Source organism: Tachypleus tridentatus, chromosome 7, assembly GCF_004210375.1.
Source record: "Tachypleus tridentatus isolate NWPU-2018 chromosome 7, ASM421037v1, whole genome shotgun sequence".
NCBI classification, from domain to species: Eukaryota; Metazoa; Arthropoda; class Merostomata; order Xiphosura; family Limulidae; genus Tachypleus; species Tachypleus tridentatus.
Window position 1 is genome coordinate 138,473,334 of NC_134831.1, and position 24,162 is coordinate 138,497,495.

The following is a 24,162-nucleotide window of genomic DNA, read 5'->3' on the forward strand; positions in this document are numbered from 1 at the left end:
ATCGAACATACTCACCCTTTCAGCTGTGGGGCGTTAAAATATGACAGTTAGTCTCATTATTCGTTGGTAAAAGAGTAACCAAAAAGTTGGCGGTGGGTGGTGATGACTAACTTAGCTACCTCTAGTTTTGCACTGCTAACTTAGGGATGGCTAGCGCAGATACCAAACGTATAGCTTTGCGTGAAATTAAAAAAAAAACATAATATGATAAGTTATAGTTATACACAGGGGTACTGATTATTGTCCTACCCATATCACATGTTATTGTTAAACACTTTTGTATTGTTTACTGCCCTACTCATATTATACGTTATTGTTACACACGTGAGTATTGTTTATTGTCTTACTAACACCACACACACATATGGCCGATTACTGCCCTGCTGTTGTTTATTACCTTATCAAAGTTATATATAATTTTATTATTATTAGTATTATAGATTAATTATCTTCCTGCTAAATTCATATGTCATTGTTATAGAAAACAAACACTGATCATTCTCTCTTCCAATTTTCTACCCAAAAGACTCGTCAATATTGTTAAGATATGTTACGCTGCAGCTTTGGGAATATTTAGCTGTGGTATGAAATACGTAAATGCATACTTTGCTGATACAAGCAATCGCAAACCCTCATTCAAACGTACGTATTACTTAATGTGTATTTCTTGTAAATTACCTAATCTTTAATTCGTGATTAGAAAAAAAATCCAAGAGATTCATTGGTGTGCGCTTTGAGCTGTGTAATTGAACGTGCTCCACTTACATTCGTTGAGTGACGTAACTTCGAAATCCCACAGACATAGGGCGTTCTTCGGTAGTCGGTAGACAAGTCCTCTCTCGTTAACACGTGTAGACAGACGCGTGGACAATTACTTCTAGCGCAAGGATACTGTCAGTTAGCGCTCGTGTAACAGACATCATTTGAACTTTATACAGTTAACTTATGTTGATCCATTCTTTACACACGTCTAGCTAACACCAAAAGAGACGGAGCCTGTAGATAAAGTAAGTTTTTAATTTTACCGATTTGAGGACTTAATTCCATACTAAACACAACTGACAATAACTGTTTAGTATTAGTACTAAATTGAAGAAACGAAGTAAGTAAAAAATTATTTTTCTCAAAATATTTTAATAAGGTGGTAAGAATTTTAGTGTTACCTTAGAAGCGAAGTAAATTTTTACACAATAAAATGTGTGTTAAAATAGATTCACTTGTGGTATTTTAGACGGTTGGTTTATGGTTCTAAGTGTACATAATTCACTAATGGTATTAATAGGTATTATGTGATGTCGCTTTATTTTAATTAATACAAAATGCCCAGCTGCATATACGGGTGTTGTTTCTATTATTCCTGCGAGTAAAAAATTCTATTTATTACTACTTCTATGTTTCGAGAGACGTATGGCAGATTGTGTTACTTTGTTTCTTTCTCACATAATACAAGTTCCACGGTGGGACAGCACCAAAATTTATGGACTTACAATCCGGGGTTCGAATCCTCACGGAAGAACAGCAGATAGCTCGATATGATTTTGCTTTAAAACAGATAATCTAGTCTGATAATTCTTTTAATGATTATCTTTAGGATTAGTGCTTATTTTGATCATATTTGTTAACTTACCTGTAAAGCAGACAAGTTTGTGTGTGTGTGTGTTTCTTATAGCAAACCCACATCAGGCAATCTGCTGAGTCCATCGAGGAGAAAAAGCAGACAAGAAATAAATACTATATCAACTTATATCATTAGTGGTATTTGACTTTGTTATAAAACAGACAATCATGTCTAGATAGCGTGCGCGTTTAAAGCAAATAAAGGACGCGTTTCCGTATGCACGTGAACTTAATGTTCTTAAAGTAATATTTTTCACAAAATTCTCATTATTTAGCAAAGAAAAGAAAGCATAAAGTAAAAAGGTTAAAAATGCATTATTTCCTTTCTGGTAGAAAAGGCTTAACGGCATAAACGCCTAATTTCCGTGTGTGACTGATGATTCAGTTTCTTGCATAGATTCATTCAGAAGTGACGTGGCACGCTTTGAAGTGTTTCCTGCAGTGTTCATAGTCGACTTTTCACGTGTGAAGGTAAGGACCTATACTACATATATATATATCAGCAATTAATTACTTCACGTTAAAAATAAAACAAAATAAATCTTTTCGATCCTACCGTCTTAATACACAAAACAAAAGGTAAAAAAAGTCACCCACTAAGACGGTTGAAAATAACATTTCTGTTCGAATAAAATATGAAGTTTGTACATACAGTCAGTTTGTTTGTTTTTGAATTTCGCGCAAAGCTACAAGAGGGTTATCTACGCTAGCCGTCCCTAATTTAGCAGTGTAAAACTAGAGGGAAGGTAGCTAGTCATCACTACCCACCGCCAACTCTGGGAATACTATTTTACCAACGAATAGTGGGATTGATCGTCACGTTATAACGCCATCACGGCTGAAAGGGCGAGCATGTTTGGTGCGACGGGGATTAGAGCTTCAGATGACGAGTCGAACGCCTTAACCCACCTGGCCATGCCGGGTCGCATACAGTCACATACGATATCGTATTATAAATGTCCAACCGTATAAAATTGATTATCTTTCTACCTCCTCACGTAAATACACATAAATGCACCAGCACTCTTTACAACCGTTTCAAAACGTACACATCTACCGAGTTTTGCGCCTGTAGGTTGAACGAAACGTGTATTTGGTGTTTCATCAAACACGTTGATGAAAAATATTTTCTTTATATTATTTGTTTCTATTTTTTACTCTAACATGTCATACACACAAACCTTTTCTGACTTGCACAAACTAGTCTACAGAATAAACTTATAGAAAATAGCTAATTAAAAACAAAACAAAAAGTGATTTAATCACGTGTAAAATAGTAATATTATTTTTAATTAAGAATGGACTGGTTTTAGGTTATAGAAGTTTAGCTATTAAACATAAGTCAAGTATTTTTCTGTTGAAATATATACAATGATATCAATTTGATCATATTCACTAGTTTATTGGTATCATACGATAATGGAACTCTTTCTTAATGTATGATACTGAAAAAACTTTTTTATTACACGACGTACAACCCCCAACTTCGTGAAATGTTTATCCTGTGTGTATGTAGATTTGTAATAGGGATTACGATTTTCCCGTTTCGCCTCCGTTTTCCATCACGGAGAACTATATTTTGCTTCACTCAAATGTACATGAAAAAACTGGGTAGCTGAATTTGCTGCACGTTGTAGAGCAAAACAAAGGTGAAGAAGTCGGATGCAGATTCAATGTTTACGGAGTTATAAAGCGATGAATAACGTCAGATACAGTTCTGTATTATCAGATTTTCAAGTATCTACCGAGTATTCAAGGGAAAAACTGTAATTTGTGGTCAGAAATTGACAACAAATTTGAAATATTTTTCGAAGCGGTGCTATTTGTTTACATATACGCAGCGTGCATATATGATATCATGAATACGTCACACATGGGAAATTCGTCATAGCTATGCATTTCGGAACGGCTGGTATGGGTATTAACACTTCTATTAATACCCATATCAGCCATTCTGAGATACATTTTTATTTCAAGTGGGTTTCTCTTCATCAAGACCTCCTTCGCCATAGCCAGTTGCAAGCACAGATAATGTTACTAATACATTGACACGAATGATAAGCGACTCATTGTCTGCCACTCAGATCATTGTTAAGTAGCATAAAGTTAAAGGCAAAACAAACAATGCAAAAGAATTATCATTTTGTATATTCTTTACTTTATTTATTGAGCTTATATTGTCTTCATTATCATGTGATTTACTATACCCCTCCGACATATTGGTTTGGTTTTAAAATTTTGTGCAAAGCTACACGAGAGCTATCTGCGCTAGCCGTACCTAAGTTAGCAGTGTAAGACGAGGGGGGGAAGGCAGCGCTAGTCATCACCATCCACCGCCATCTCTTGGGCTGCTCTTCTACCAACGAATAGTGGGATTCATCGTTATACTATAACGCCTCCACGGCTGAAAGGGCGAAAATGTTTGGTGTGACGGAGATTCGATCCCACGTCCCTCAAATTATGAGTCGGGAGCTTTAACCACATGGTCATGCCGGGCTCACATTTACGATCGTACTGAATGTATACTTAAGAAATATACTTTGCTTCAATGAATTGCAAATTTTATTATGTATTTGCGTTGAGAGTAGGACAAACTTAATAATAGTATTAAATAAATAAGTATTTGTGTCATTATCGAGTCACGATAAATGTTTTCGTCTCTACTGAACTCTCTAACCATAATAAGACTTAGGTGATGTTTTGACTTAGTAGAAAGTTGCCATAATTTTCAAATAAATATACTTTAACACAAAAACGTGTTCAGTAATCAAATGAACTATAAAAAAACTATTGACAATTTGTTACTTAGTCTTCTAAACGTTTCTTTCTTTATCCGGTATAGTCAGATAGCTAGGGTGCTCGACCCGTAACTCGAGTGACGCGAAATCGAATCCCTGTTACACCATACTTTCTCGCCCTTTCAATCTTGGGTGCATTATAAAAAGACGGTCAATCCCACTATTCGTTAGTGAAAGAGTAGCCCAAGAGTTGGCGGTGAGTAGTGATGACGAGCTGCCTTCCCTCTAGTCTTGCACTGCTAAATTAGGGACGGCTAGCGCAGATATCACTCGCGTAGTTTAGCGCGAAATTCAAAAACAAACAAACAAACAAACAAATTTTTCTTTTTCAATTGGACTTGAAATGCTAAAATCCGGAGTGTGATTCCTTGCGGTGGACAGAGTGTGTATATATATATATATATCCCATTGCGTAACTTTACACTACGAATACAACAATTAGGCTTTCTACTACTTTCCGTTATTATTCTTTGCAGGAGCTTCGTCTTATCAACGTCCCATGAAGTCATAAATTACTTTTCACATCACTTATTCACCCTACATTGACATAAATAGTTTATAATTTTCTCTATCCAATAGCAATTAAACTTTCCGTGCAACTGTTTTGAAAGGTGAATTTTAATAGCAGTTATTCGATCACGTGCTGTGACGTCATAGAAGGGTGGGAACACAGAGGCTATTAAAAATTAAACGAAAAAAGGGGAAAACCACGTGAGAAACAAAACTTGAAAATATAGTTCTCAAGGTACGATAGTTTCGTAGCAAATACAGACCATAGATTTGAGACAGATATGAAAAACTAAAATAATATAAGTGCATAATTTACAAGCAAGACTACCTCCGAGTTGCACAGAAGTTTGACTAGAAAACAACCAATCCAAAATTTAACAAGCCTAATTCTTTCCTATAAGCTTTGCAAGATACAATGTATAGGATTTGTTTTTTGAAATTCGCTCAAAGCTACACGAGGGCTGTCTGCGCTAGCCGTCCCTAATTTAGCAGTGTAAGACTAGAGGGAAAGCAGCTAGTTATCACCACCTACCGCCAACTCTTAGACTACTCTTTCAACAACGAATAGTGAGATTGACCGTAACATTATAACGACCCCGCGACTGAAAGGGCGAGCATGTTTGGCGCGACGAGGATGCGAACCTACGATCCTCAGACTACAAGTTGAGCGCTTTAACCACCCAGCCATGCCGGGCTCAATATATATAGGAAAATACTTTTTTAAAATGAGTTAAACAGACCAAACAATAAAAACAGACTTTCTCTTTTCATTGCAACTAGATATAGAACTTTTCATGATAACAAAACATATTTTTTAGAAAAAAGCCAGCATTATTTCTTTGTCGCGTTCGGAATCTTCCACAGTTTTGTACCAATTTTTGTAATTAGAAATAACACAGTGTAGACATTAATAAACAGAAACAAAGCAAACAAAGATTAGTTTGTTTTGAATTTCGTGCAAAGCTACACGACGACTATCTGCGCTAGCCGTCCCTAATTTAGCAGTGTAAGACTAGGGGGAAGGCAGCTAGTCATCACCATTCTCTGCCAACTCTTGGGCTACTCTTTTACAAACGAGTAGTTGGATTGATCGTCAATTATAACGCTCACGTGGCTGAAAGGGCGAGCATGTTTGATGCGACCGGAATTCGAACCCGTGACCCTCGGATTACTAGTCAAGTGCCTTAATCACCTGGGTATGCCGAGCATACAAAGATAGGAACTTGTGTTGTTTGAATAATTAGAGGCCAACGCCTGTTCAGATGTAAGTCGAGTACACACCAGCAAGTTGGCTCGGTTGTTCTCTCTTATAATTCTTGTCTGAAAGGAATAACATTTTATTAAGAGTGACTTACTCGGGCACATATGGATGATTTACGGGCAGTCAATAGTAACTTTTCAAGTGTTGCCGGTTGTTAACCTTGGGATCCACTGGAGTCCCTCAAGTGTACCTTCCTCCTGATCAATTGGAGTGTTCCTAAGTTATAATTCTGTTCAATGTGGCCTAAGTATTTTCAGAAAGTTAATCAATAATTTTTCTGACTATGCATTTTAATCAGTTCCAATACGAATTGTCATATTAACCTCTCAAGTGGAAACCTCTAGTAAAGAAGAGATAGCATCCATCTGAATGATGGTGGTCAATAGATAGCAATAATGAACCAATAAAAGGAGCGCAAATCAAGAACCTGCTCCAGGAATATTGTGTATATATACATACCCTTAAAAGGCACTACTAAAGAAGAAGAGAAACCAAGTTTTAGAGCGCCCCTGATTATATCTTCAGCTTCAAAGCTGTTGTTTGATGACCGAAGAAGACTTGTAGCCGAAACAATGCGATAATAAAGAACCTACCATAGCGTTCTTTATATCATTAATACCCTAGTGGGCCCAGCATGGCCAAGCGTGTTAAGGCGTGCGAATCGCAATCTGAGGGTCGCGGATTCGCATTCCCGTCGTGCCAAACATGCTCGCCGTTTCAGCCGTGGGGGCGTTATAATGTGACGGTCAATCCCACTATTCGTTGATAAAAGAGTAGCCCAAGAGTTGGCGGTGGGTGGTGATGACTAGCTGCCTTCCCTCTAGTCTTACACTGCTAAATTATGGACGGCTAGCACAGATAGCCCTCCAGTAGCTTTGTTTGAAATTCCAAAAACAAACAAACAAACATCCTAGTGTCCATCGCTGTATCTCGTGAACATTTTTCAATACGCGACACATTAATAAACTCTCTAATCTGTACGAAGTAGTTTTATAAAGTTTTACGTCTCCTCCACATTGGACTAAATAACTGATTGATCTAGTGAGATAGATCCGAAAAGATATCGAACGTTACTCCACGTATGTCGCATATGTGGTATTTATAGAATTTTTGCATAGAACAAAGTAGGTCAGCGTAGTTTCACTTACATGTATTATTCTCATAAAATCCCTTTATAGTGAAACCAACCGTGAAACATACGTTACTGTGAAGACCATCTATAAAGCTAATAACTAATATTTTGCTTTAAACTTTGGGAACAAGTAGCATGGCGACAAAATGAGAATAATCAAAGAAGTGAAAGCTTTAGGATTGATTTACAACTTAAATTTTCTCACCTAACCTTTCAAATATGTTTTTCAAGATCAAAATTTAAGTAAATAAAATGTGTGATTGTCTTCGATTCTTCAGCCTACCCAAATAAAATTTGTTATTTTGGCACCGTGAATAAATTGTTTTTGCCCTTGACGAAATACAATAAGACAACAAAGTTAAAATTTATTAGTGCTTCACCAAAATGCAGCTATAGAGGGATGGAATCTCCCCTTTGAAAGTTAGGGTAAAGAAAAAATAAAAACTTTAAAGATATATTAATAAAAATAAATCGCCCCTAGATGATATGGAAACGTATTGTTAACACTTGCACTATTACTGATTGTTTAAGGAAGTTGTGTGACGTATATTTCACCTCCTCCAATGACATAGAGGTAAATATGTAGACTTACAACGCTAAAACCGCGTTTCGTTGCCTGTGGTAGGCACAACACAAATAGGACATTGTACAGTTTTGTACTGAATTACATACAAATAAAATATATTTTACATACCTAGTATTTGGAAAATTTCAAATATTTTGCCTTTTTGAGAAAAAATTCTACCAACGAAACCTGTGTTCACGTCTTTGCGTAGATTTAACTTGCTAGAGAATTATTACGTGTCTTATTATTTACCACAGTAAATGTTCAATCTGTTATTGTCAACTTTTACGAATTATAATTATATATTTTAACGCACAAATGTTTTGTTTTAATATTATTGATAAATATCTTTGCGAAGTCATTATCTTTGTAAAACTGGCAATAATTGTCACCATTACTTTAGATGAAAGAAATTATTGGTTTTAATGTTCCAAACATGTGGCATTTCCACTTTCAGGTTCTAACTAATACCCATGTGGCATTGCCGCATTCAGGTTCTAACTAATACCCATGTGGCATTGCCGCTTTCAGGTTCTAACTAATACCCATGTGGCATTGCCGCTTTCAGGTTCTAACTAATACCCATGTGGTATTGCCACTTTCAGGTTCTAACTAATACCCATGTGGTATTGCCGCTTTCAGGTTCTAACTAATACCCATGTGGTATTGCCACTTTCAGGTTCTAACTAATACCCATGTGACATTGCCACTTTCAGGTTCTAACTAATACCCATGTGACATTGCCACTTTCAGGTTCTAACTAATACCTATGTGACATTGCCACTTTCAGGTTCTAACTAATACCCATGTGACATTGTCACTTTCAGGTTCTAACTAATACCCATGTGACATTGCCACTTTCAGGTTCTAACTAATACCCATGTGACATTGCCATTTTCAGGTTCTAACTAATACCCATGTGACATTGCCACTTTCAGGTTCTAACTAATACCCATGTGACATTGTCACTTTCAGGTTCTAACTAATACCCATGTGACATTGTCACTTTCAGGTTCTAACTAATACCTATGTGACATTGCCACTTTCAGGTTCTAACTAATACCCACTTTTAAACAGCAAATTTTATTGTCTTGCAAATTTGCTTATTATGAGATCTGACGTCTAAAAATATGATATTATGGAATATAATATAAAAGATATACGATATTATAGAGCATTACGTCGTTCACTTAAATCAGACTTTATATTGTGTAATCTCTTGTGGCTAAAAACCTGGCTCCAAAAATATGTGGCTACAGTTGATAATGCTTTTTGGTTTTAACGTGATTTTTCAAACATATTACGATCGAAAATAATTGTTATTACTTGAATCGTAATAGGACAAAAGTCGTTAAGTCGATCAAAACTAATAAAAAAGATCGTTGTGAAATTCTTCAATAAAATTATGAAATTAATGTCCTAGATATCATATCACATCATACGGCCCGGCATGGCCAGGTGGTTAAGGCACTCGACTCATAATCGAATCTCCGTCGCACCAAACATGCTCGCCCTTTCACTCTTGGGGGCGTTATAATATAACAATCAATTCCACTATTCGTTGGTAAAAGAGTAACCTAAGAGTTGGTGGTGATTACTAGCTGCCTTCCCTCTAGTCTTACACTGCTAATTTAGGGACGACTAGCGCACATAGCCCTCGTGTAACTTTGCGCGAAATTCAAAACAAACCATATCACATATATATAAGTTTATATTTAATAAACGTAGAATAAACTAAAGTATTATTCCAATGTGTTTAATCCCTTACTAAGTCATACTGGAATAAAACTAACAAGTTGCAAAATGTATAAATTTTAAGATCACTTATTTACTGCTAAGTTAAAACGCAAAAAGGCAAAAGCTGAAATATTTGTGACTATATTTGTATGTAACATCTTAAACTAGTGTGGTTATTTTATACTACAATTATGACATTTAGAGACAGTTAAACTGTAGAAAAAATAATCCTTATCAAATGTTAAAACTGATACTTAATTGGCTGCTTCACCTAATGATTTTTACTGATAACATATTTGCGTTGCTGAAACGTTTTTATGGAATTGTTTCGAACCATTTTTTCATAAGAGGTACAGTACCAGAAATTTGGTTTGGGTTGAATTAAAAAAAAAGAAAAATATTGTGAATATTAATTGATGTTTAAGTCTTAGATTGGCTCAGTTTATTCTGTTTCTTTCCATGCTGTCCTACTTATGGAATTTATCATTTAAAAGGAATCTAGGGTTCATGACACCTGAACTTTAAATAAGTCAATAATTTTATCACAAGACAAGTTATACTCTACACTCGAAACGAAAACGTATAAGTAAAAAATATAATAAAACATAACCAGTCGATTAGTACGTTAACCAATAAACTACTTTCAAATCAAGTTTTTATTTTTGTTTTGTTATCACAAAACTTTTCTCGACGACAAGTTTTTAGTTATTGAAAAAAACAACCTTCAAATTGCAGGTGTCTCTTCGACTTGTGTTAGTGAGTAAAGTGAAGATGACTGACTGAGGGGTCGATAAACCCAACGATTACCGAAGTGAATTCCAACTTTACTTAGGAGCTCCTTGGTGTGGTGTTAACAGCAAGCGAAATGAACAATAGTAACATTTATATGAATGAGACAACATACATTAGCGCTATTATTTCAAAGGTGGTTGACATTAATTCCTCTCTTTCTGAAAAGCAGTCGTTGCCTCCAAAGCTGTCACATGTATATAGCCTACTAAGCCTATTTCTGTTGTTATTTGTGATTTCAGGAGGATTAGGAAATACGCTAGTATGTCTAGCAATATGTCGAGAACGGCGTCTTCAGAACGTCACCAATTATTTTCTATTATCACTGGCTATGGCGGATTTGTTGGTGTGTCTGGTAGTTATGCCCTTTGGAATTGTGGATCTGTTTTTTGGTAAGTTATTAACGTCATTGCATTTTTTTCCTTTAAAGTTAAGCAACAAATAAAGAGTTCTGTCATTGACGATTTAAAGTCAGAAATAAGTTATGAATACCTGATTCGAACCGATTGACTTACTAGTAGCTGATAAGTGAGTTATGCATAACTGATTTATACGTAAGCGAATAAATGACTTTAGACCTAATAAATGGGTTTTGGATACATACCTTATTCATACATCACCTAGCCAATTGTTTTAGCAGTTGTTAAAAAGTGGGTTATGAATATCTAGTTCATACATCATTTCTTAACCTCAAGATAACTAGAACCGATACACAATTCAAAACAGAAATTCACAGAAAAATCACCCGTACTGAATTGTACATTCCCTGGGACTCAGCACATGAAACAAAACAAAAACTCAACATATCAAGAAACCAAATAAACACATAACATAAAACTATCTTCACTCGATAAAATTAACGATGAAATCAACAAAATAAAACAACACTTCATCAACATCAACAAATTTCCTCAGAAACCCACGGCAAAAGTATACGCAACACCTAGACCAACAACAAACAAACAAAACAATAAATCCCAAGATACAACAAACTACAAAATCTTATCTTCCTGTATACCATATGTTCTCGTTAAGAGCGAAAAAAATAACCAACATTTGGAAAAAAAACTCGTAACAGAACACAACATTCCAGTTAATACTAAATTTATTCAAAAACCAGGTACGAAACTAAAGTCCATACTAGGTAAATAGTACACTGACAAACATAACACCATCATTATTTATAAAATACAATGCAACAACTGCCACGACTTCTATATTGGACAAACAAGCAGAAAAATTGAGACTAGATTCAAAGAACAACAAGAAGAAAAAACAACAACCCCTTCAAAAGTTTTTGAATACTGCAAATCAAATAAACACAACATAACCATAGAAAACACCCAGATACTAAGTAGGGAAACAAATATAAACAAATGCAAAATCAAAGAAGCCCTACTCATACAACAACTAAAACCAAAATTAAACCAGTATAAAGGAACACCTTTATACCTATACTAATTAATAACCTAACATCCACCTGCAATGCCCCCTACAATCCCGTGCCCGTTTATACTCTCGTCCCCAAGATATGTGTCCGGCAACGGTCAGTTGCAAACTCTTTCTTAACCTGAAGATAACTTAAAGAGGTTGAAACGTTGTTCTCTGCTTATCAATAAAAGTGTTAATACCCATACCAGCCGTTCTGAGATACATTTTTTTTTCAAGTGGATTTCTCATTATCAAGAAGGACTGGGTTCATACATCGTCCAATCAGTTACTCTTGTTGTAGCTATTAAGTAACTTATCGGCACTTGACTCCTACATCTCCCAATCAATTAGTTTGGCAATGGTTTACTAAGTGAATTGTACACACATGTTTCAAACATTATCTAATTACTTATTTTTACGGCAGTTACTACATGAAATAATCATACCTGATTCATACATCAACCAACCAATTACTCTGGCATTAGCTGCTAAGTAAGTTATGTATTCTCGAACCACACATCATCCAATTAATTACTTTGGCAGTGGATACTAAATGATTCTTGAAATGTATATGCAAATTGACTCCCTACTGGTAGTTAATTTTTACAATACAGAGTTGCATAACTCCGTGGTTTATGAAACAGTGCTTTCTTTCCATTAATTCATTGTCTTTGTGATTCATTTTGAAGACATAATCAGAAAGAAGTCAAGTAGAAAATTAAACTAAAAATCCATAACACTTTTCTTTATGGCCCGGCATGGCCAAGCGTGTTATGGCGTGCGACTCGTAATCTGAGGGTCGCGGGTTCGCATCCCCGTCGCGCCAAACATGCTCGCCCTTTCAGCCGTGGGGGCGTTATAATGTTACGGTCAATCTTACTATTCGTTGGTAAAAGAGTAGCCCAAGATTTGGCGGTGGGTGGTGATGACTAACTGCCTTCCTTCTAGTCTTACACTGCTAAATTAGGGACGGCTAGCCCAGATAGCCCTCGAGTAGCTTTGGGCGAAATTAAAAACAAACAAACAAACAAACACTTTCCTTTCTTTGGGTGATTTCACCGTCGTTTTCCCACTGAAAGAACACAGTGCCATAGCACTGCTAGAATCTGCTAGAAACAGTTTTAATATTCCTGGTGGACAGAGCACAAATAACCCAATGTGTAGCTTTGTGCTTAATTACAAACACACGAATAAACCCACTTAATAGAGCGATACTTTAGAAGCAATGTGCAGTTTCACTTAATTAAGCATTCCTGAATAAAAACATCTGTATAGTACACTAACTTGGGGATCAGCATGGTCAGGTGGTTAAGGTACTCGACTCGTCATCTGAGTGTCGCGGGTTCGAATCCCCATAACACCAAACATGCTCGCTACTTTAACCATGAAACTATTCGTTGATAAAAAAATAGCCCAAGAGTTCGCAGTCGGTGGTGATAACTAGCTACCTTCCTTTTAGTTTTACACTACAAAATTAGGAACGGTTAGCGCTGATAGCCTTCGTGTAGCTTGCGCAAAATTCAAAACAAACCAAACCAATAATTTGGAACATCTCCCGTTACAGAGTCAGCCACTATAAACTTATGCTGTCCTCCAGAGTGAAACATTATAGATTTATGTTGTCCTCCTTCTTACACGATAACAAATTAAGAAGCCTTCGTTTATACAGCAGCACAGAGTCAAGTTATATAACTGTTTCGAATAAAGAATATATCACTATTGAGCTATGCAGTTTCTTTATTAAAACGTATGTTAAAAAAACACAATCTTTCTTCTGTTATTTTGTCACAAGGTTATTAACTACAAAAGTAAACAAATGAACTTAAAAGAAAACCTTCGCCCAGTGACCTGATTAGAAAAATGAATAACAATTTCTGGTTTTTTGTATTTTTTTCACAAATCCAGATAGTGGAAATAGTACGAAAAGCGCCTTATACTAAACATCATCCCACATGTTCACAGTATTTTTTCTGACCCCAATTTAACGAGTACAGTTTCCAATTAGCTGACGAACTGGAGTTGGAGCCGATCCAGATTGTCAAAAATAGAGAACAAAAATATACAACATAAGTGTTCATAACGTTAAGACCTGAAATTGTAAAATTCATACCCCCCTCTTTTAACCTAAATCCCAGTTAAATCAGTATTTTCTAAACAGAAAACTAAAAGTGAAGTATTTGCCGATATTCTTATAAATGACGAAAACTATGTACGTCAAATATGGTCAGAATTATACTTGATTGTAATAATAATAATAATACTTTTCTAAGAAACACAAATATATCCAAAATGTCTTGCTTTCAGTTGACCATTGTCAACCTTATAGATCTATATCTAACCTGTTGCTAACCTTACTGACCTATTTAACTTGACGTTTCTGGTAATCAAGTACTTATATAACAATATTCATACCAATTACAATAATTATTACATCTAAAAAAAACGTGAAGTCCTTATTGTTGTTTTGAATTAAGCACAAAGCTACACAATGGGCTATCTGTGCTCTGCCCACCACGGGTATCGAAACCCGGTGTTTAGCGTTGTAAGTCCGCAGACATACCGCTGAGCCACTGGGAGGTATGTGAAGTCCATCTAGTTCAGTTATATTCTATACAACAAAGTATGATAGATTTCATAATGGTTTAAACTGTTCAGAAGCTTTCCATCGACTGGCATTATTCCAAGAAATAAAAACGTGTAACCTGCCTTGTACAATAGTGAGAAGATGGTAATAAGTTATTTAAACTATTTTTATTGTGTTTAATAAAAACTTTTGTACTTTTGCAGTATTAGAAAAAGTGTTGCGAGTGATTTTTAAAGAGTTTAGATTTTAAAGGATATGATAATTTCCATAAAAATGTGGATATAGTTGTGAGACAGGATTTTATCTTAACAATCCAAAGTTATCTTTTCATCGCTAGTATAAGTCTTAAGTATAAATTCGCTTTCGTTTTTGTTCTGTTAACAACAGCAGAATACAGATGAACACAGTTGCACTTAATAATTGTAGATCTATATTTGGGAACACGTTTTTACCGGGCAGATTTTCTGTATAAAAAAACAAAATAAAGAACAAAGTAAGGTCTATAGAATTATAAATTAAAACGGACGTATCTTAAAGGTCAGTGTGCTGTACGAGAATTGAAAAACTCAACGCCTATTATCTAGCACATTTAACACGTGTGTCGTATAAGCCGCGTTCAGGTTGCAAACAAACTATTCTTCCGAATTAGAAATCGAATTGTAAGATTTCCACTCTTGCACTATGTTTATATTCCTACTTTAAAAACCTTGGTCTCCTTGATATATAATTAAATTTGAGTTCATCAGCTTGTGTGTTGAGAGACAAACGAACCATCTGTTTTTGAACCATCATTGAGTTGGTATGTACTGTTTCAACAGTGGATACGACAACTTTGATTATGTTGTTAGCAGTTGTTTTAATATTTTTTGCTATTATTTTACAGAAAAACAAATGCAGTTATTGAAAATTATAAAATTCGTAGTAAATAACAGTGGGGCTAGTAAGTTGAGACTAAATCTGACTAGTAAGGCTAAGTGAAAATAGCAAGTGAAGCCAAGGATATCATTCCATCTAGTGACAGCGTAAAACAGAGTCTAATTGGCTAAACTATGAATGGGTTTTGCCTGTTTTTTTTTTTAACATAAAACCAGAGTTACAAAGAATAACTGATAGCAGAAAATTTATTTTAAAGGGAGGATCTTTTTATATTAGTATATATAATGATATTGCATTAAGTTCGTTCAAGCTATATTGTCTTTACGAAACAAAACACTACAACTCTGTTCCTTCTTTTTAATACCCTTATTACATCATTTATGCCTCATCAGCGTGTTATGCGGTCTCTCCTAATATAACTGTTCGTCACTGGTTATGTTGTCTGTCTTAGCAAAGTTAACAATTATAGATTTATGTTGTTCTCCCAAGTCAACCATTATAGAGTTATGTTCTCTAGAGTCAGCCATTATAGATTTATGTTGTTCTCCCAAGTCAACCATTATAGAGTTATGTTCTCTAGAGTCAGCCATTATAGATTTATGTTGTCATCCTTGGTACACTAGCTCAGTATCAGGTTGAACGAAGCTCTCCAATAACAGGTTCAACAGAGTTCTATATAGTAGACACTTACGTTACAGTTTCATTTTTGAGGTTTGGAACTGTACGAGGCTTCAAATGCCCACAGAACCATAAATCGGCTGCTGTTAGGTACGGTGAACAAGATGGCGATTCACAAATGACATGTGATCATTCTGTTCTAAAAGTGCTCCCACAAGACTTGTGCCACTTGATTACCAATATATGGAAGGGTATTATCCTGTATGAAAAAAAAAATCGTAGTGTTTCCCGCATTTCACTGTTGCAGCATGGGAATCCCATTGTTAATTAATAAGGCATGATATCGTACAATATTAACTGTGAAACTTTGAAGTAAACTTGATCATAGTTTTCCAGAAAGGTACTGTCCAATACTAAAGTCAACTGTGAAACAATACCGTACCGTCATCTTAGCATCATAAAAATGTTACAAGATAGGTTAATTTACAACCATAAAATGCACTTGTGTACTTTAACACCGCTAATAAAAGGTTGCGTCATCACTCCATAAGACATTCTCAGACCATTGGTCATCGAATTCAATTCTTGCCACTAGATTCAATGCAATATCAATATGTAAAGCCAACCAGTATCCTTTGTTCTGATCTGTTTTATGTTAGGTAACATAATGGTAATATTTGTGATCGGAGATTTATTGTTTTTGCCAACTGTATAAGTTGAAAAATTCGAATATCACACAAAATAATTTCCATTGCTGCACCAATAAGCACTTGTACTACGACATGATTGACCTCATCAATAATTTCAATAGGTGTCGGTGGTCTGCATGGACGTTTCTTACCACAAATTCAAATATCTTATTAAGTTGCACATCACAACACTAAAACAACGTCATTTGAGGATGTTATAGCATCTATGGTAGTGCCTGAGAGTTGCATCGACATTACAAGCTTTGTTATAATAGCATTTCACTAACGTATCTGCAAATTTGTCAGTTTCATATTGGTCAAATAAGATATGCTGCAATCTACAGGCTAATTTACACATTGACAACTGTTACATTTATATCTGTATGATATACTTGGCATCCTTGTGCGATTTAACCTTCCTATATAATACTGTTTCAAATATGACACATTAAACTGCGAAACTTTCATTGTAAAAGTATACATACACAGATATATATATTTACTTAGAAATATAGAACTTTCTGCAAATTTTAAGACACCCTCTAAGATACTCATTCTATAAAGTTTGTTTGTTTTATTATTGTGAACAAAACTACAAAAGAGTTACCTGTGCTCTGCCCACCACGGGTATCGGAATTCGATTACCAGCAGTATACATCACTAGACATATAACCATTGAAAAGAATATTTCAAAAAGAAAAGGGAAATTGTAATAAATCGGTTGAATCTCATAACTAGTTTATTGTGATACGATCTGTGTATACTACCTGTCATTAGAAGCCGTTTCATTTCTTCTCTCTATACATAGAATAAATAAAATGTTTACTAATCTGGTTTACCTCATATTAAATAAGATTAATATTGTACGTTGGAGATCTATTGTTTTTGCAAGCTTTCTTTCAACGTTTACAAAGTTTTATTATCAACAAATTGATCATTAATAGTTATAAAAAGCTTCCAGTGGCTCAGCGGTATGTCGGCGAACTTACAATGCTAAAATCCGGGTTTCGATACCCGTGTTGGGCAGAGTACGGATATCCCATTGTGGTTTACTCAAGACAACAACGTTATAAAAGAAAATAAATAAATAATTTGCTTTTTGTAGCATGGTTTCATTTTTTAATCTTTTTTTCTCTAAACTTTTTTATTGATTGTCTCTTCATTGTATTAGACGTGGTAATTTAAGCTAAAAACAGAAGTAGATTTTTGTTATTGTTATAATTCAATTATTCTCTTCGAATTCGTATTAAAGGGTGAAAAATGTTTTATAAAACTATTTAATCTTATTATACAAACTATATGTTCTAAAATAAAAACTAGAAGTGTAAGCATAAAATTGACTGCAAGTATAAATCCAAGTACTAGGCTGGTCTTAAATATTTTTGTGATGAGAGAATATCTTTGTTTTGTAATTAATTAAAACCTAACCTCTTATAGAAGTATGGTAGTTTGTTACGTAATTTGTATTTTGCAAATAATTTCGAGTTCCTTGAAAATTAACGCCATTTTTGAGATTTGGTGAAAACTAAAAGAAACTTGACAGTTTGTTTGTTTGTTTGTTTGAATTTCGCGCAAAGCTACTCGAGGGCTATATACGCTAGCCGTCCCTAATTTAGCAGTATAAGACTAGAGGGAAGGCAGCTAGTCATCACCACCCCCGCCAAACTCTTGGGCTACCCTTTTACCGACGAATAGTGGGATCGACTGTCACATTATAACGCCCCCACGGCTGAAAGGGCGAGCATGTTTGGTGCTACCAGGATTCGAACCCGCGACCCTCGGATTACGAGTCAAACGCCTTAACACACTTGACAGTAGTAGAATACCATTTTTCATGAAAGCCTGAAAGCAGTTGCGCACGCATATGGTTAATATGGCTTTCATTATATGCAAAATACACGTAACAACTGAGCAATATAGAATTCACTACATGATAAAATGACTTTTAAATGTACGTTAAAGTTGTCTCCACCTACACACTACGTTGTTGTTGTTTTTACAACTTTCTGAAAGCTTTGTTTATTTGCATCATTGTTATAAATGAACTGTGGGCACATAGAAAACTATACTTGTAATCTATACCTTTAGTAGCAAATTACTAGCCAATTTTAATAAACATAAATATGAATCAAATACGCCAGAGGGCAAGGTGAAACACTAAATTTAACTCAAGAGAAAATAACACAGAGACTTAGCAACAGAGTATTCAACAGTGTATGTTATCGATGTGTATGGATTGTTCTCGTATTTGCCACACTATTTAACAGAAACCTCATTTTATTCAATTAAATATTAACTGGACAAGCAAACGAATAGAACTAGTAGAACTGTGTATTCTATCGCCGTTCTATTTTAAATGAAGTGCGATTTCATTTATGTTCGAATTCATCACAGCCTCTGAACAAAGAAGAGATGGTCTTTTCAGGAGAAGATAATCAATAAACTATTGTGTCCAACTTTTTACGATACTAAACAATATATATGATAATTAAATTATCTTGCCTTCTAGCGCAACTTTATATGTGTATTGTGAGTTTACATTTTAAATAGTACATCTGTTAATCTAATTATACGAACATGACTTCCACCCTGTTTTCAGATAGTATAGTAACAAGTAAGTATTAATTTTGGATATTTACCAATCTGGTTTAAACTGGAATATGTATCTAACACTCTTTATCAATTCGAGATAATCTCCTATTTCTTTAATCCGTCACTTCAATCTGTTTTTACGCCTGTGTACCCAGCTATATCAAAGCTTTTTTTCAAGCACGAATATATGGCAATCCAATTTTATCTGGAATAAAACTGATTTGCTTAAAACCAAGAACTACCAATTAATTTCAAATAGTAGGGCATTTATAATTTATTTTAAGTTGAAGTGCTTTCCAATCTGTTAGTTAAGAATATATACAAATCTGTTTTAGGTAGAATACCTACCAATTAGACCCAGTGTGGTACTTTTTAATCTATGTTAATTAAGAACACGAGCACTAACTGCGCTAGCCGTCCCTAATTTAGCAGTGTAAGACTAGAGGGAAGGTAGCTACTCTTTTACCAACGAACAGTGGGATTAACCGTCACATTATAACGTTTCCACGGCTGAAAGAGCGAGCATGTTTAGTGCGACGGGGATTGGAACCCGCAACCCTCGGATTACGAGTCGAGTACCTAAACTACTTGGCCATGCCGGGCATGTTTGATTGAAATTATTTATTTAATTTTAGATAGCCGTTTTCAATAAAGCAAGCATTGGACCCGTGCAATTATTAAATGAAGGTATTAATTATTGTTCATACACATATTTTATAGGGTTAATGTGTAAACATATTCGGTATTGGTTTTATGTATACAAGCGCAACTAAAGAGAAATAAATATTTCCATAATGACTGCTACATATGTTCTGCACTTGGTAGGAAATAGTTTTCTATTTACGTGTTAAATACTGGTAACTTATTTATAAAAATATATACAATTTTTTTAATATAAAATTGTATTTCTTTATGCAGAACATATATGGTAGTAATTAACAAGTCAGATATGTCTATGTATTTCCATTAGTTGTATTTGTAGAGAACTCATTTTATACACCTTATGAATATTCTAAGTAATCTACATAATAATTGGTTAAAACATAACGCATTGTTTCATTTTTCTCCTTCTAAAGGCTACTGGCCATTCGGACCATCGATCTGCGACATCTGGGTGACTTGTGATGTCCTTGGTTGCACATCTTCCATCATCCACATGTGTTTTATCTCTCTCAGCCGATATATGGGGATACGTAATCCACTAAAAACTCGCAAAAACTCTAAGAAGAAGGTAACCATCAAGATTGCTATCGCATGGTTAATATCCATGACAATAACGAGTCCCATTACTGTTCTGGGTTTCACTGACACCAAAAATATACAACCAACAACTCGAATGTGTGCAATAAACAATCGATTTTTCTTCATTTTTGGCTCTTTATCCGCTTTTTACATCCCCATGCTTATCATGGTGACGTCATATATTCTGACAGTCCGTCTGTTACAACAAAAGGCCAAGTTCTGTGAGGAAAGGCCTGGTCGGAAAGTGTCGTTCATACGACGAGGTCGCAGACGCATGTTACAAGATAAGTTACACAAAAGTGAGACGTCAAATACGGAGTGCAATAAGTGTGAAAGATATACCACTCGTCAATTTCGGGACAATAACAATGAAGACACAGTTCTTGAAAACAGTCCAGAAGATTCACGTGCAAACTATGGGTGTTTTCAGGAGTCCCTCGAGAAACGATCCCACATACAATATAAAGAAACCAGTGATGTTTGTACACTGCGCTGTAGGTCACATATGCAGGTAATGAACGAACAGAAAGCGACACAAGTTCTTGGAATAGTATTTTTTTGTTTTATCACCTGTTGGACTCCATTCTTTGCTTTGAATATTTTGTTCCCTATTATAGATCCAACAAGTTTTCCTGAGTACCTCACTACGACTTTCTTGTGGCTAGGCTACGTGTCATCTACTATTAACCCTATCATTTACACTATTTTTAATAAAACATTCAGAAGAGCTTTCTGGCGGCTCCTGTCTTGCTCCTGTTGGCAGGATAATAGAAGGTCTGCTGTTATAAACGAGTCGATAATGTGGCCAACCAAGTCTAAACACTTTGTGAACATCATTACTTCCCGTCACCTAATTGCAGAAGGTTAATATATATCAGCTGGTGAGATACTATGGGTTTGTTAAGTACTTATTTAAGTTACTGCTTTACCTCAAACATTAATTTCCATGTTCATCGTATGTGAAAGGATGGATGGTTTATGAGAGCGCTGTTTTGAGATTATAAATATTAGAGGATGTAAATTACAAATAGTCTAGCTTTTTATAGGCTTCTAGAGATATGTCTTGAAACACGGCTCATTAAACTTCATTAACATTTGTAATATTTCTAGTGTACTTCTGCTACATAATTGGCTATCTGTGCTGCACCCGCCGAATATGTTGATACCTGAAGTTTAGCGTTAAAAGCCTCCAAGCGGCGGGTCTGTGCTTGTGATAAAACGTGCTGGATATATAAAAAAAATGGTTCGGAAATTCAATGTATAAAGTGTGGGGAGGGGTAAAAGTTTAATTTAAAGTAATGGATCGTTGTGTAAACTAATGTCTACATCCTGATTAGGCTACTTTACTAACTCCTGTTCTGTACTAAACAAAAGCTAAATTTAATCATCTCGGTGTTTCTACTGAGCATATAAACTATTGAGAACTTAGAATACAGATAACAACAAAGCACTGAATGATCAACAAAAACACTTTTGCGGTCGATTGTTTTTGTTGTTTTTAGTGGGATTGACCGTCACATTATAACGCCCTCACGGCTAAAAGGGCGAGAATGTTTTGTGCGACCGGGATTCGAACGCCTTAACACGCTTGGCCACGCCGGACCAAGTCATTTTTGACTTGCGATTTAGTTATTTCAAGTTATGTTCTTTACAAACGCCTGAAAAAACTTTTTCATCTAGTTAGAAATGTTAAATATTTAAGAACACTTGACTGAGTAGATCATCCTTTTCTGCCCTCTATTACTGTTAAAGAGCACACAATATTTTATGAAATTAAACTGGCAAGTGTAATATTATTACTATTACATTTTATAGACATTGTTGAATTTCGTTTTCTCTGCTCATTACTCAATCGAGAATTAGGTAATAACACGAAAAAAATTATATGATAAATTAGAAACACAGGTACAAGGACCAGAGAAATCACTTTCATGTCACAAGTTTAAGTGCTCGCATTTTATCCATATACGATCATTTACAAATAGATGCGTTTAAAATAAACGTTCACTATATCAAAGATAATTACTGAACGTGATCTTAAAATTAATACACTTCAATGAGACTCTCATGTGTTTTGGTAGTTTGAATAACAGTTATTTAATTATGAATTTCTAATCATGTTGTTCTCTTTCTAAACACTTTTAACGAAACGTTGTTCATGTTTATATGTTTTGTTTACTTTCTGGAAAGAGTTTTTTCTCACATTGACAAATTCAGCTGTACAACGTGCCCGGCATGGTCATAATCTGAGGGTCGTAGGTTCGAATCCCCGTCACACCAAACATGTTCGCCCTTTCAGCCGTGGGGGCGTTATGATGTTGCGGTTAATCCCACTATTCGTTGGTAAAAGAGTAGCTCAAGAGGTGGCGGTAGGCGGTGATGACTAGCTGCCTTTCCTCTAGTATTACACTGCTAAATTAGGGACGGCTAGCGCAGATAGCCCCATGTAGCTTTGCGCGAAATACAAACAAACAAAATTTACTGAAAATTGGTAATTTTCATTTTGCCCAGAACAAACTTAATCTCTTTCGGAGCCCCCTGGGTATAGTAAGAGAATACGTGAAATAAAAAACATAATCATACTTCACACATACAGCTACACAAACACTAAGTATAATGTCATGTTTGATATTCCAAGTTGCGAATACGCAGTATTCTGACTTAATTACATACAAATACGGTGATATTCACGTTTTGTAAAAATATTTTTGGAATAGGTTTCAGTTTTATACTAATGTACAGGACATGAGAAGCAATAGTATGTTTATTTCCTTTATGTTGAAATCAGGCCTAGAAATTTCTTAGCATAAGAAATTATAGTAGTTCGTGTTTCATATTTTAAAAATACCTTCTTTATTCAGATGTTATACAATACTTTTATAAGATTTCGGCGGGAGAAGCTGGGTACGTGTTATAGAATTTAAAAATTTTACTGAAAAATAACATTCTTACGATTTTTTGACTAACAATATAATCTTTAATATTTTTAATCCATGGAAGAACCCCAGTAGCGTAGCAGTACATCTGCGGACTTACACCGCTAAAAACCGGGTTTCGATACTCGTGGTGGGCAAAGCACAGATAGCCTATAGTGTAGCTTTGTGCTTAGTTCTAAACAAACAATCTATGGACGAACTACTCAAAAGTAAAGAAATTACAAATAAAAGTTTGTTTTTATTATTATTTTATCTCATTTCTATTTTATTTATTTATATTTCATATACATTTTATTTATTATCGAACATGTAATATTTAATGTCTGTATATGTTTATAACGAAGCAAGAAGCGATTTATTGAAATAATTATGAGACAATATAGTATGCAAGTATATCCAGTGTTTTATTTTTAATTATTTCTCTGAACTATTTCGTCTATTCACTACTTTGAAATACTTTTCGAAACAGAGTTTTTGAATTTATTATAGAACTACTTACTTTAAACAATAGATAAAGTCACTAAATTTGCTTGAAATGCATATTTTTATAGATTGAAATTAACACTCATTTTCCGGCTCTAGTGCTTTATGTATATAACTTTTAAGAAAAACTTATTTAAGTGTTGTTTAAATTATGGAGGGAAAAGTTAGTGTTATATGGAATGGACAAAATATAATATGGTTAATGGTAGGGCAGGGCCGATAGGTAGTTCTCCTCACTACCTCCATGAATAGGTTAATTTACTTATATAAAAGTAAAATTGTAGAAGTTGTAAGCCTTATAG

The 24,162-nt window shown here is 34.9% G+C and overlaps 1 protein-coding gene across 4 annotated transcripts; it reads left to right on the forward strand.

Annotated features, from left to right (window-relative positions):
• Positions 1 to 832: 832 nt before the first annotated feature.
• Positions 833 to 24,162, forward strand: LOC143256710 (5-hydroxytryptamine receptor 2A-like). Of its 4 annotated transcripts, none has more exons than XM_076514311.1 (4): positions 833 to 1,007; positions 2,015 to 2,088; positions 10,356 to 10,801; positions 20,276 to 24,162. In XM_076514311.1, exons 3-4 carry the CDS (start codon positions 10,486 to 10,488, stop codon positions 21,307 to 21,309), a joined length of 1,350 nt encoding a protein of 449 aa, XP_076370426.1. In that variant the 5' UTR covers positions 833 to 1,007; positions 2,015 to 2,088; positions 10,356 to 10,485; the 3' UTR covers positions 21,310 to 24,162. The 4 variants fall into 4 exon arrangements, with proteins under 4 accessions (XP_076370426.1, XP_076370428.1, XP_076370427.1 ...); XM_076514313.1 differs by having other exon boundaries at positions 10,652 to 10,801; XM_076514312.1 differs by lacking the exon at positions 2,015 to 2,088.